The sequence below is a fragment of the Molossus molossus genome, unplaced genomic scaffold, assembly GCF_014108415.1.
Source record: "Molossus molossus isolate mMolMol1 unplaced genomic scaffold, mMolMol1.p scaffold_m16_p_31, whole genome shotgun sequence".
Taxonomy (NCBI): Eukaryota; Metazoa; Chordata; class Mammalia; order Chiroptera; family Molossidae; genus Molossus; species Molossus molossus.
Window position 1 is genome coordinate 138,764 of NW_023425368.1, and position 14,391 is coordinate 153,154.

The 14,391-nt window shown below is 64.1% G+C and overlaps 1 protein-coding gene across 1 annotated transcript in view; it reads left to right on the forward strand.

Annotated features, from left to right (window-relative positions):
• Nucleotides 1-14,391, forward strand: part of KCNQ1 (potassium voltage-gated channel subfamily Q member 1) — a 283,407-nt gene that overhangs the window by 64,452 nt on the left and 204,564 nt on the right. Inside the window, exons 3-6 of the mRNA XM_036281174.1 lie at nt 5,482-5,608; nt 6,077-6,155; nt 6,506-6,602; nt 7,127-7,267. Of these exons, the coding sequence (XP_036137067.1) occupies nt 5,482-5,608; nt 6,077-6,155; nt 6,506-6,602; nt 7,127-7,267 (444 nt within the window). The remainder of the gene's footprint in view (nt 1-5,481; nt 5,609-6,076; nt 6,156-6,505; nt 6,603-7,126; nt 7,268-14,391) is intronic.

The window sequence follows — 14,391 nt, forward strand, 5'->3', positions numbered from 1 at the left end:
AGCGCCTGGAGGAGAGGGGCGAGGCTGGGCTGCCGCAGAGGCGCCCTCCTGGCCGCGTGGAGTGGCCTGCGCGCCTGCCGCGCCCGGGCCCGTGGACACTCGTGTGTCTGCGGTAGGACACCCACGGCAGAAGACGCCACTTCTACTGTTGGACACGCGCAACTCAGCGGCGTCCGGCGGATTCGCTTTGTCACACAACCACCTCCTCGGTCTAGTTCCAGAACTTTCCATCACCCCCACAAGAAATGCCACGCCTGTGAGCAGGACTCCCCCGCCCTCCCTCCCTGGCCCCTGGCCCCTGGCCCCTGGCCTCCACTAATGTGCTTTCTTGTTATTAGAATTGCGCTAAAATGCGCACGACATGCAACTCCCCATCGGGCCATGTCAGGCGCACAGCTCGGGGGCACTGAGCACTTTCACATTGTGGTACAACCGTCCCTGCCGTCCTCTCCAGGACTCCCCACCCTCCCGACGGACACTGTCCCCATTAAACACTCGCCCTGCCCCCACCCCGCCACCTGCCACCCACTTCCTGTCTATGGATCTGACTCCTCTAGGGACCTTGAGAAAGACGGATCACAGTGTGTCCTTTTGTGTCTGCTCGTTCCCTCAGCACATGTCCTCCGGGTCCGTCCACGCCGCAGGGTCAGGCTGTCCTTCCCCTTCAAGGCTGAGATAACCTCCTGTGTGGACAGACCATGTTCTGTGTGTCCCCCCTCCATCCATGGACACTCGGGCTGTCCCCACCCCTTGGCTGCTGTAACTGACTGGCTCTTACTTCTGAGTCTGGACCAGAGGCGGTGGCTGGTCACCTGGTGGTTCTAGGTTTACTTGGGGCCCCTCCGTCCTGCCCACACGGCAGCCGCAGCGGCCCCGGCCCCGCACGGGCTCTGGTCCCTCCACGTCCCCCACATCACGTCCCCCGCACGGGCTCTGGTCCCTCCACGTCCCCCACATCACGTCCCCCGCACGGGCTCTGGTCCCTCCACGTCCCCCGCACGGGCTCTGGTCCCTCCACGTCCCCCGCACGGGCTCTGGTCCCTCCACGTCCCCCGCACGGGCTCTGGTCCCTCCACGTCCCCTGCACGGGCTCTGGTCCCTCCACGTCCCCCACATCACGTTCCCCGCACGGGCTCTGGTCCCTCCACGTCCCCGCACGGGCTCTAGTCCCTCCACGTCCCCCGCACGGGCTCTGGTCCCTCCACGTCCCCCGCACGGGCTCTGGTCCCTCCACGTCCCCCGCACGGCTCTGGTCCCTCCACGTCCCCTGCACGGGCTCTGGTCCCTCCACGTCCCCCGCACGGGCTCTGGTCCCTCCACGTCCCCCACATCACGTCCCCCGCACGGGCTCTGGTCCCTCCACGTCCCCCGCACGGGCTCTGGTCCCTCCACGTCCCCGCACGGGCTCTGGTCCCTCCACGTCCCCCGCACGGGCTCTGGTCCCTCCACGTCCCCCGCACGGGCTCTGGTCCCTCCACGTCCCCCGCACGGGCTCTGGTCCCTCCACGTCCCCCGCACGGGCTCTGGTCCCTCCACGTCCCCCGCACGGGCTCTGGTCCCTCCACGTCCCCCGCACGGGCTCTGGTCCCTCCACGTCCCCCGCACGGGCTCTGGTCCCTCCACGTCCCCCGCACGGGCTCTGGTCCCTCCACGTCCCCCACATCACGTTCCCCGCACGGGCTCTGGTCCCTCCACGTCCCCCGCACGGGCTCTGGTCCCTCCACGTCCCCCGCACGGGCTCTGGTCCCTCCACGTCCCCCGCACGGGCTCTGGTCCCTCCACGTCCCCCGCACGGGCTCTGGTCCCTCCACGTCCCCCGCACGGGCTCTGGTCCCTCCACGCGCTCGCCGACGCCTGTTCTGGTCTGTCATGTGCTTTACTGACCCTTTGTGTCTTCCTGGGAGAGACACCTGGCAAGGTCTTTGCCACTGTTTGATGAGTGTTCGTCAGGAGCTTTGTCTTTAACAATTATTCTCTGTTATACCCATAATACCTCTGAGAGCCCCCCAGTACCCCCACTCATGTCAGTGGGGATGGGGGTGCCGGTTGGCTGCTCGGACCCCTCGTGTCCTTGTGTCCTCAAGTCTGGCTGGTCGGGTCTACACCCCAGTCCCAGCACCCAGACTGGCCCCGAGGCCCCGGCCATGAAGCCAGCTGCAGCGAGGAGGTGGTCTTGTTGCCTGAGGGTCTGTGACCTGGCGGGAGGGGTCCTTTGTCCCACCCGACACGAGCCCCTGTCCTCGCACGGTAGAGCTCATGGCTATCCCTGACCCGGGTGTCCCGTCGAGGGTGCCCAGTTTTGAGGTCCAGCCTTGGCCTTGGCCCCGAGTGCCATCCCGCCCAGCACCTGAGGCACATGGAGATCACTTGATCCCCGAGCAAGCTGGGGCCTCCGTGCTGCCCCTCCCCAGGGCCGGCAGCCACATCCGTGAGCCCAGGCCTGGGGCCACTTTGATACGGTGAGCCCGGCAGCCAGCCGGCCGGCTCTGCGTCCCAGACTCAAACAGGATTTGGGGATTAGCATTGTTTAAAACCATTCCTACACCTCACCCTCCCGCGCGGATCCTGCCTCTCGCCCGGCTGCTCCCGAGGGCGGGGCGCCGAGCTCCCCGCCGGGGTCCCCTGGAGCGTGAGGCCCGGAGAACCGGGTCACGCAGCCCCAGCAGAGATTCCCGATGGGCATTTCCGTTCAGGTCTAGTACTTCGGGTCTGCTTCGGACAGGGCGGAAGGAGGTATTGAAACAAGAGCCTGCTAAGGGCCCGGCCAGCCCCACGGTGTGTGGGGCTCCCCACTCCTGTGGGCAAGACGCTCGGGAACCCAGTGAACAAGACAAAGCCGCTACCAGGGAGCTCCCGCCGGCTGGCGTCGGTCTGTTCGTTCTTCCCTCCTTTTAGGCTGTGTCAAGTGCCCATCAGGGCAGGATCTGTTCTGGGGCTGGGGAGAGGGTGTGGACAGGGAAACGTGTCCTCTCCCCTGCGGGCTCAGCCAGCTCCCAGCCAAAGCCACGGCCCCTGAAGCTGAGGAGAGAGGAAGGACCAGGACCCCACCATGCGGCCGGGGCCCACGCCCACTCGCTCTGCCACCATCTCCCACGTGCCCCGAACCACACGCCCCGGCCCCCTGGAGGACTCCACGTTACAAACCGAGAAACTTTTTGCAAAAGGAAAGCAGTCAGTATTCCCACACGTTCTCCCGTTACCCACCCAGCTCGCCCCAGGCACAAGCCGGACGGGATACGTATTATTTCGTCCTAATGAACAACACATGAGCGCCAGCCGGCAGTGTCCAGCACCCGCTGCGGGCTCCGGGGCGGGGAGGCACTGGAGCAGGGCCTGCTTCTGTCACCCGTGGGAACAGAAGCCCCCGCCAGGGCCAGGCTCGGGGGAGGACGGGCAGCTGGAAGCAGGTCCCGATCATCTCATGTCACTGAGCACAATGGCCCGCAGGTCCATCCACACTGTGGCCTGTCAAGATTTCCTTCCTCTTGCAGGCTGAGTGATATTCCATTGTGTGGATGGACCACGTGTCGTTTTTGCTAGTTTGTGTCCCTTGAGAGTCCCTATAAATTTAAGATGGCTTTTTTCTATTTCTGCGAAACACGCCCTCGGGCTCTGGAGAGGCGTCCCCTTGGATCTGCAGCTCCCCCTGCGGCGTGGCGACACCCTCACGGCGACACCTCTCCCCATCCATGAGCCTGGGACGTGTTGCCATTTATTTGCTGTCTCTGGTTTCTGTAGGCAGCATTTCCCACCTGCGGCTAGGCCGGTGTGCCGGCCCAGCGTAAACAGAATTGTTTTTGTAGCTTCCTTTTCAGATCGCCCATTGTTTGTGGAAACAATGTAACTGATACAGACAGGCAACGATTTGTGCGTGTTGACTTTTCATCCTCCTCGGCGGGACTCGTTTATGGGTTGTAACTGTATTTTGTGGTATCATTAGGGTTTTCCACAGGCAAGTCCGTATCGTCTGCAAACAGAGATCATTGCATTGCTCCCCCACCCCCCGCGTGGTGCCTCATGTCCCCCTCTCCTGCCTGACTACGACCCAGGACTGCGCGGAGTAGAGGTGGTGAGGTGGGCTTCCTCGCTGCGTTCCTGATCCCAGGGGGGAAACGCTCGTCTTTTATCACCGATGACCGACGTTTGATGTGGCTTTTTCTTATAACTGTTATTACACGGAGGCCGTTTCTTCCGCCTGCCAGTGTGTGGAGTGTTTTCTATCCCGAAAGGGTGTTGAATTTTGTCAAACGCTTTATCTGAGTCGGTTGAGATCATGTGTTTTTCCCCCCTTCATTCCGTTAGTATGATGTATTGTATTGATTGATATTCATAGGCTGAACCGTCCTTGCATTCCAAGAATAAATCCCACTTGGTCACTGTGCATAATCTGTTCAACATGCTGCAGAATTCCATGTGCCTGTATTTTATTGGAGATTTTTGCATCAATGTTCATAATAGATATGAGTCTTTTCTTTTCTTTTCTTTCTTGTAGTGTCTTTTTATTTTTTGGCTTTGGTATAAGGTAATGCTGGACTCACAGAATGAGTTAGAAAGTGTTCCCTCCTCTTACATTGTTGGGGGAAGTCTGAGAGGGATCGGTATTAGTTCTCCAAATGTTTGGTAGAATTCACCAGTAGAGCACCAGGCCCAGGACTTTCCTTTCTTGGGGGGTTTTGATTATTGACTCAATCCCCTCACCAGTTACAGGTCTATCAGCTTTTCTACCTTTTCATGGTTTGGTCTTGGGAGGCGGTACGTCTCTGGGAATTCGTCCATTGCATCTCGGTTGTCCAGCTTGCGGGCATAGAGGGCTTTCCTTTAGAGACCGATTCTTACACCACCTGTCTTCACTCGTCTATCCACCCACCCCTCTCTCCCTTCCTCCCTCCGTCTGTCTGTCCACTGTGCACCATCCACTGTGACCCAGATGCTAGTCCTTGGCTCCTGGCCTCCCCCCAAGCCCCCGACTACAGACTGACGTGTGGCACCCACTCTTCTGGAGCCCTGACCGTGGCAAGGGGTCTGCCCAGTGGCACTGTCGCAGCCGACACTGTACCTGCCCTGCCTCTCAGCACGGTGCCAGTGATGCCCGGGCCCTGCTCCTCCTGTGGTGGGCCAGCTTCCTGGAGCCCTGTGAAGGCTGACCAGTGACCCAGGATACGGCGTCCGGTGGCCCTGTGAGGCACAGGCGTGGCGGAGCCATGAGGGCAGAGGCTGTCTGCACCCCGAGCTGGGATGCACAGCTTTGGGGTTCAATGCTTTAAACATGCACGGGCTGTAGGCCCCAGGCCTCAGGCTCCCGGGCCTGGGGTGGATGTGCCCGGGCCTGGAAGGGCCCTGGTCTGAAGAGCAGGGGCCTGGCCAGGTGGGCAGCGCGGGCTCTTCCCATCCCAGCAGGCCAGCTGCTGTCGGTGCCTCTCGGCGGAGGCTCCCGGTGCCCGGGCCCAGCCGCAGGTGAGCTCACGGTCTCTCTCCCCACAGGAGATTGTCCTGGTCGTGTTCTTTGGGACAGAGTACGTGGTCCGCCTCTGGTCAGCAGGTTGCAGGAGCAAGTACGTGGGCCTCTGGGGGCGGCTGCGCTTCGCCCGGAAGCCCATTTCCATCATCGGTGAGTTACGGCTGCCCCAGCCCTTCACCCTGGGGCCTCAGGCTGGCACCTGCACCCTGGGAGGGCGGGGCTGGCAGGGCAGACCCCCATCACGAGCACCCCCGGCCAGAGTCCCCGCGGACGGAGGACCCCCAGGCCACTCTGCCTCTGACGGGGAGGACCCCAAAGCCAGCGGGGTGACCTCCCAGGGCCTCCAGCCTCAACACCCAGCCCCCTGCCCTCAGACGCTGCTCACAGGATGGGCTTTTGGTCGAGCTTGGGACAGTGTGGGTGTCCGGTGCCCTCAGCGGCCTGTGGCCAGGGCTGAGGGGTGGGATCGGGTGGGCTCTGCAGGTGCCTGAGACGGGGCTGGGGCTCCCGTCCGAGGCCCCGTATGTCCCTCTGTGGGGCCCCGTCCCGCCCCACTGCCAGACTCGGCCCTCTGAGCCGCTGCCCGGCTGGTGACGGTGGACACCTGCTGCCTCCTAGACCTCATCGTGGTGGTCGCCTCCATGGTGGTCCTCTGCGTGGGCTCCAAAGGGCAGGTGTTCGCCACCTCGGCCATCAGGTACGCCCGCTGCCGCTCTCGGGAGCCCTGGGCAGCGTGTGGGCGGGAGGAGGGTGGGAGGAGGGCGGGACCCAGGGCCCGAGCCGCCGAGCTAGGGTTCCAGCCCCCACACGAGCTCTCGCTTGCTGGCTGAGGCCGTGACCTCCCCATCGGGGACCTCAGTCTGCTCGTCTGTAAACTAGGGGGATCTGGCTGAAGGCCACCGGGGCACGGGGAACGAGGAGGCGTGTGGTCTGGCCCCATGCTGGGGGGCCGGGGGCGGGCTCACGGCCAGGTTCGAGGGAGGCACCGAGGGCGGTCGGGTGCTCTGGGGGGCGTACCCAGTGGGGACACGGGCGTCTTCTCCGCAGGGGCATCCGCTTCCTCCAGATCCTGCGGATGCTGCACGTCGACCGCCAGGGGGGCACCTGGAGGCTGCTGGGCTCCGTGGTCTTCATCCACCGCCAGGTGGGGGCCCGGGCGGGGGCGGGGAGGGCAGCGGCTTGTGGTGCTGGCATCCCAGCCTGCCAGTCTGCTGATGTGCCCACGGTCCTTCAAGCCGGGGACAAGGGCCTACTGGGTAAAGGGAAGGACAGACATGAACTACAGGAAAAGGCCTAAGAGGCTCCGAACCTAAAACTGAGCCAAGAGCAGCCCCAGGAAGGCCAAGCGGCTCGTTCCGTCGCCTCAGGTTCCGGGGGAAGGGAGCCGGACAGTCAGTGGAGCCCGTGCCAGCCCAGTCCGCCTGCCCAGATGGTGGGACTTGCCCGGCCCTGGGGGGCGAGACCCCCACCCCCCGCGCAGCGGTCATTTCTTAGAGTTTAGAGAAATAGGTCAGAGTTTTGAGAAATAGGTCAGAGTTTTGAGAAATAGGTCGCTGTGAATCTGATGTCCGCGGGAGACGCGGCGGGATCCTGTGGAACTGGCGGTCGGTGCAGTGTCCCCGGCGGCCTGCTGGCTGCGCTGACCGCCCGCCCGCCCGCCCGCCCCAGGAGCTGATCACCACCCTGTACATCGGCTTCCTGGGCCTCATCTTCTCCTCCTACTTCGTGTACCTGGCCGAGAAGGACGCCGTGAACGAGTCTGGCCGCGTCGAGTTCGGCAGCTACGCGGACGCCCTGTGGTGGGGAGTGGTGAGTCGGGCCTTCCGGAGGCGCTGTCCTGCGTGCGGGCCGAGAGCTCCTGCCCCTGGGCCCGAGCAGCAGAGGGGACAGTTCATCGCCCGTTGGCCCTCGGGCTCTGGTGTTTCGAGATGTTCTGCCTCCTTGATGGGGACTTCAAGCCCCAAAGCCGGAAGTCCTGTCTGCACAGCTGGGTGGACACCGGCGGACATGGCTGTGGGGGCCAGGGTGCAGGCTGGGCCTCACTGCCGCCTTCCCTGCGGGCACAGCGCTCTGGGCTGGGGTCATACGGAGCCACAGCAGTGCCCTGAGCTGTGCCAGGGCCGGGGAGGGTGGCAGGCCTTGGGGACAGCACAGGGTCCGAGGGGCACTGGGCAGGGGCTGTTCCAAGGCCGGGCCGTGTTTCTCCTTCCAAGAAGGGCGGCCCACCCCAGCTTGTCCCGGGTGGGGGGAGACCCCTCTGTGGTCCCAGGCAGGCACAGGCCATAGCTGCTTCTGTGTCCCCACCCTGGGAGGCCAGGCTCACAGGGAGGGCTCCTGTGTTTTCTGGAAGCTTCCAATGTGCCAGGCAGCTCAGTGAAGGCAAGGGCAGGCTGACCCGCTCCCGCAGCGGGGAGGGCCTGGTTCCAGCCCCTCCGCACCCCTTCCCTCCTCCGTGTGTGCCCTGCAGGCCCGGGTGCGGCAGCCCAGCAGCTTTGAGGGGGCTCAGCCCTCAGCAGAGAGCCTGTGGTGGGCAGGTCCTGGCGAGGGGCGGGGGGCTCCTAGGGGACTGGAAGCTGAGGGTGCATGCTGGGGCTCAGCTAGTAAGTGGGGCCTGGCCTTGGTGCTGCCCCCCACCTCTGGGCTGCTCCTGGAGCTGCGGCAGGAGGCTCCCCCTGCCCCCGCCCTCGGCACAGCGGCGCGCCCACTCCCACACCTGTGCAAACATCCGCCCGCCAGCCAGGAAAACGGCCCCTTTGTGCCCGGCTTGGCACCGGTGCCCCGGCCTCGCTGTCAGCTGCAGCCCCAGCCTCGGCCACCGTGGGCCCTGGCCCGGCCATTGTTCCCGCCGGGCCCTGGGCTGCCCTGGGCCCCCGACACCCGGGCCCGGGGGCAAACGGCTCCCACTCACAGCCCGGCTGCCCTGCAGCTGTCCGGGCGGCCCCCACAGCGTGAGTTATGGGCTGTGTTCCTGGCGCGTCTCGGACAAACAGAGCGGCAGAAACTGCAGCCGGGCCGCCGGGCCGGGGCTCCCAGCCAGCGCGCGTCTGTGGCCGGGCCGTCGCTCTGCGGCGGCTCCTCGCGTCCCCCTGCCTTCGCCGGCCACGGGCACCCCCGCCCCGCCCGAGAGACAGAGACAAGGGGCTTCTACCCAATGGGTGGCGAGGCCGCTGGGCCCCTAACAGGGCAAGGGCCACAGGCCAGGCTCTTTCTGATCTGGGGCCACCCAGGAGGCAGACCAGCTTCTCAGAGACATGCGGCTCTGTCCCCCCGCAGCGGGGTGGCTGGGCTGCGGGGAGTGCCGTCCACTGTGCCTCCTTCGGAGAGCCGCGGAGTCCGGGGGGAAGCTGCGGGTGCAGACACCCGTGCGCCCAGCTGTAGGTGCCGTGGGGTGGCCTGGGCGCCCTCAGCCTGTCGGCCCAGCCGGGTCTGTTGCACAAATGAATGAATGAATGTGCCTGCAGGGCGGTGCCTCCGTGGGACGGTGGGGGTGTCCGTCTCCCAGGGCCGCCACTGCAGAGCCCCGCAGACTGGGGTCGTAAGCAACAGACACGTGCTGTGCCGGGCGGGGGAGCCCAGAAGTCTGAGATCAAAGTTCCGCACAGCCCAGCTCCCTCCGAGGCTCCGGGAGGGTCCTTCCTGCCTCTTGCAGCTCCTGGGGGCTCCAGGCGCCCTGGGCTTGTGGCCACATCTTCTGTCTCTTACAGGGACACTTGTCACTGGGTTTAGGGCCCATCTGGGTAACCCTCACCTTAATCGCCTTGACAAAGGCCCTATTTCCATGTGAGCTCCTATTTTGAGGGTTTGGGCGGACACACATCTTGGGGGGCGGACACGATTCAGCTCAGGACGGCAGGTGTCCCGGGCGGACTTCGTGAGACAGCCCCCCCTCCCCTCCCCGAGCCTCGGTTTCCAAACTGCAGCGAAGGTGCCGGCTCGCTGGCGGGGTGGCCCTCCTGTCCGCCCGCCGGTGGGGACCCCGCCCCTGCGGCGAGAGCTCGCTGCGCCCCACGTGCGGCGCCCACGCCTGGTGCTGGGTGTCGGGAGGGCTTGACTCCCTGCTCTGCCCTGGAACAGGCTGCGTCTGTCTGCTGAAGCCGGGCGGCGGGAAACGGCTTTGACAAACACGGGCTGCTCTGTTCCGCGCCCCGGCCTCTGAAATCAGAGGCTGCTGGGCTCTGTTTACCCCTGGGTCTAAATTTAGAATTTAGAGCGAAAAAGCTGGAAGCCTGTCCCCGCGCTCAGCCACCATTTCAAATAGTCCGACTTCTGTTCCCCTCCCCTCCGCCGGCGGCTGCAGGAGGTTCCGGCCGCGCAGGCTGCGTTGCCCACTGCAGAGAGGTCAGGGGTCCGGGGCCCGTGTGGGCGCCTGGGTGCGGACAGGGTGTGCCTGACACTCACGTGCAGGCCCCGTGGGGCCGGTGTCAGGACTTCATCTGAAGCTGGGGGAACTGAGGCCCATGGTCCCGGGGTGGCAGCCCAGGCCCGCACCCCAGCACTCAGATCCCACCCGATCTGGGACTCATGCTCTGCCTGGAGCTCTGTGCAAAGCCTGGGGGGACTGCTGAAGGTCTGCAGGACCCCAGGCTGCTGCTGGCCCCGTAGACCATCTCGGCTGAGGTTACCTGTGGGTTCTGGGAGCCTCGTCAGAGAGCCTCCCCCAAGGGGGGCTTTTGCAGCTGGGTTTTGCAGGATGAGTACAAGTCTACAAGGCAGGGCCGTCTACTGCCCACTGGCAGATACCTGGGGGCTTCTTACATGGGCTAGGCAGACCCAGTGGGGGTGGTGTACAGGATGGATGGTCTTTGGGGTGGGGTTCACCTCCTGTCAGCCAGGGTAAGACCTGCCAGCTTCAGCCCGAGGGAGAGAAACACGGTCTGCCTCAGGAGACACGGGGGACAGGAAGCGGCCTGGTGACACCGCGGTCGAGAGCTCGGGGCCGCTGCAGCCGGATGAAGAACAGCACCCCAGCTTCACCACTGCCCTGCTGTGTGGCCCCGGGCAGTTGACCCCACCTCTCTGGGCCCATCTGTGAAATGGACTGAGATGAGTGTGTACTTCCAAGGAGTGTTCGAGTGAAGTCAGTGAGAACACAGCCCGGGGTACCAGGGCCTGGCAAGGACATAGTGAAGCTGGTTATACATTCGAGGGGCCTGCCCTGGCCGGTTTGGCTCAGCGGTTAGAGTGTCGGCCTGCAGTCCAGAGACCCGGGTTCGGTTCCTGCTAAGGGCATGTGCCTCGGTTGGAGTTTGTCCCGGCCCTGGTTGGTCGTGTGGGTGGCAGCCACTTGATGTGTCCCTTTTTTTTTTTTTTTTTTTTATCCTCACCCGAGGATATTTTTCCATTTTTTTGTACAGATAGAGTGGGAGAGAGAGAGAGGAAGGGAGAGAGAGAGAGAAACATCGATGTGAAGGGGCACATCGAGTGGCTGCCACCCACGCGACCAACCAGGGCTGGGGACAAACGGCAACCGAAGCATGTGCCCCCAGCGGGAACCGAACCCGGGTCTCTCCGGACCGCAGGCCAACGCTCTAACCGCTGAGCCAAACTGGCCAGGGCTTGATGTGTCCCTTTCACGTCGATGTTTCTCTCTCTCTCTCTCTTCCTCTCCCTCCCTCCCACTCTGTATGAACAAAAAAAATGTCCTCGGGTGAGGATAAAAAAAAAAATTTTTGAGGGGCTTGTTACCAGCCACAGTTCTCCTGGCGTTCCCTAAAGCCAGACACTTAGGGTGGGCCCAGAGCAAGCCAGTTCACACTAAAGTGGTGATGGCTGCCATGGTCTAATCACTCTCTTGAGCCCTCTGATCTTGAGGGTCCTGCTGCCCTGACCAACTTCCCGCCTCCAGCATCTTCCTCACACAGCAGCCTCTCTCCGTTCGCGTGGTTTTGGGCCCCCGCGGACCCCAGGGCCCGGACAAGGCCAGCAGCGAGGCAGGTGCTCGTGGGTCAATGACAGGCTCTCTCTCAGGCGGCGCAGCGGAGACAGGGAGGGCAGACCCTGCCGTCAGCTTCCTGGCGTGGGCAGTCCGCATCGGTCTGCACCACCGAACTGGCCTGGGGCCAGCGCAGAGCGTGTGACTGCTCCATGCCTCGGTTTCCCCGGCCGCAACACGGAAGACAGCAGGTTCCAGCGCCGAGGGTGATGGGCTCCCTGAGAGGGCAGCGACGATTCCTGTTGCCACGAAGACTTTCCTTGGACCACGAGGCCCTCGTGCATGAGGCACACTTCCACACGCTCGGGCCTGCCGTCGGGGCGCCGCCCAGCCGTGCTGTGCGCCGGGACGGGCCCTGCCCTCGCCTGGGTGTCCACAGCCTCCTGTCGGCCTCTGTGTGGGGCTTCTGGGTACCGTTCCCGAGGCGGGGGGGAGAGGTCCTGACCCCCAGCTGTGCTGCTGTAACGGGGCCCCCGGCACAGGCCCTTCTCAACAATCTGAGTGTCCGGACCCAGTCTGGCTGGTGCTCGGCTGTCCATGAGCCGCACTGGGGCAGGGACACGGGACCTGGCCGGTGCCCAGGCGGGGCTGCACCGCGTGCATAGTGGGAAGATAAACCACTCGGGTCCGCTGCTTCGACTGTGGCTGCCCTGAGAGGGTCCTGCCCCCTCCCAGCCTCCTCCGGGCAGCCTGGTGGCTGGAGGGTGGGTGAGGTCTGGGCTGTGACGGGGCAGCCTCTTGCCTTCGCTTAGTTGCCCGGCCTTCCTGGCGTCCGGGTGCAGAGTCCGGGGCTGTGCAGGCCTTGGGGTCATGCCAGCTCCGTCCCTTACCAGCAGGGATCCCTCTGACCCAGTGCCCCCCAGCCTGTTTCCCCCTTCGTAGCATGGACCCCTCACTCAGGGCATCAGTTTCAGTTTGTCAGATGGAGGTGCCACCCGTGGTGAGCCCCAAGTGTCTGCTCCTGGCCGCCCCTCCCCCTGGAAAGACACATCCAGATGTGCCCGGCCTGCGGTGGCGGCCGAAGGCTGCCCTCCTGCCCAGTGAGGTCAAGGTTTCTGGCCGGCCCGCTAGCTCCTTGGAGAGACTACAGTGGTACCAGCGCCAGTTTCTCGGGACAGAGCTTGGGGGCTGGGGAAGGGGGAGCTGGGAGGTTCTCTCGCGTCCTGTCCTTCGACATGTGAACGCAGACACAGGCTTCCGGGAGGACGAGGATGGCTCCGCAGGCCTGTGACAGGCCCACCACGTCCGCGGGGTCACGCCCGAGCTGCCCGGCGCCCGGGGGGGGGCTGCAGTGGCCTCACTGCGCCCCCCCGAGTTTGTGGGCCCGCGGACGTGCCGATCTGCACTCCAGCTCACCCTCGTCGGGGGCACGTCCCGAGCACAGCAGCTGTAAAACGTCCCGGCCGGCCTGTGTCTGTGAGCTCAGGAAAACAAACGGCCCTGGGGGCCGGGTCTCCTGGAAGGACGTCGTTAACTCGACAAAGAGGGCCTGTGGCAGGGCCGAGGGGCCTGCGTCCCCGCTCTGGGCGTGTGTGCTCCCGGTGGGGGCGGGGACCCCTGGCCCGGGGCACCCCAACCTGTGCTGACCAGCGAGCGGGCAGTCCCTGCACCTCCCAGCTGGTGTGGGCCCCCCACCCCCGTCCCCCGGGGCTCTGTTGCTGAGGGAGAAGGTCCCAGGCTTCCTCGCTGGCCACCGCTTTCTCTGCCCCAGAGCCTTAGAGCTGGCCCTTCCTCCTCCCACCTGCGTGCATTTTGATCACTGAAAAGGTCGCATTAAATGTCATTTTTTTTGTTTTCTGGCACCCCTTTAAACTTTGTACCCCAGGCATGAGTGCCCCACTGGGCACTCAGAGGTCACCTTGCTGTGCAGTCCTTGTCAGGACCTTTATACTCTTAATTATCAAACATTCCAGAGATCTTGTGTTCATGTGGGTCATGTCTATTGATACTTAATACATTAGAAAACTGAGAAATTTTTTAATGTTTTCATATTAAGTCATTCAAAAAGAATACATGTTTGCCCTATGTTAGTAATATAGGTGCACGTAAATAAAACAAGCTCATGAAAAAGTGCTCTTGCCTAGAGGGCTGGGGGCAGGGTCTCTGGTGCCCTGCCCCATGTGCAGCCCCAGATTTGCCTTTGCTCCGAGTGCCCAGCCCTCCAGGGAGGATGCCCTGCCCACAAGGGGCCCCTGGTCTCCCCCAAGGTCCCCTTATCTGCCAGGCGGCCATCAGCCTTGCCTGTGGCCCCAGGATGGCCTGGCTACACCCTGCAGGTCCCCGGGCCGTGCTCCAGGTGTGCACGGTGTGTGTGCATGCGATGTGGATGTGAGGTGTTGGGTGAGAATGTGCCCGGGGTCGACACGGCAGCAGCCCCTTTGTGTGACCTTGCCATGCGCATGTGTGCACCCTGCGTGTACGTGTGTGCACCCTGCATGTATGTGTGTGCCAAGTGCCTGCCTGCACACCAGGCCCTGCACATCCTGGGGCGTGTGTGTGGTGTCCACCAGTGTGAGGCCGGTTTGCGAGTGAGCGCCCACTGATGGGCCCCGGTTGGTGGCGGCTCCGTGCTCCTGCGTCTTCCGTGTCCTGTGCGGTTTCCTGCCGCCGGGCTTCCTTCCCCGCTCCTGCTTCTTGCCGGCCTCTGGCCTCGCTCCAGTGGTTCCATGCGTCCCTGCACCCCGTGGGGCCTGTGCGGGCCTCCCTTCAGGTGCGCGGAGGCTGTTCAGTGGGCCTCCCAGGCCCTGCCTCCGTGTCCCCACCCCCTACACCAGCTCACGGGGCGGGGGGTCAAGAGGAGGCTCCCCGCAGAGTCCCCGGGCCCGCGGAGGCTACTGTCACTGGCCTGGTCTGGCTTCCCACCCTTAAGGGGAGAAGTTGGGCTGCCCGGCACGGGGCTGGCAGGTCCATGGGGCAGGCAGGCCCAGCTGGGACGATCTCACACGGGCACTTTGGGCCACCAGGCCTGCTGTCTTGATGTACAGGTGTAAGTGCCAACAGG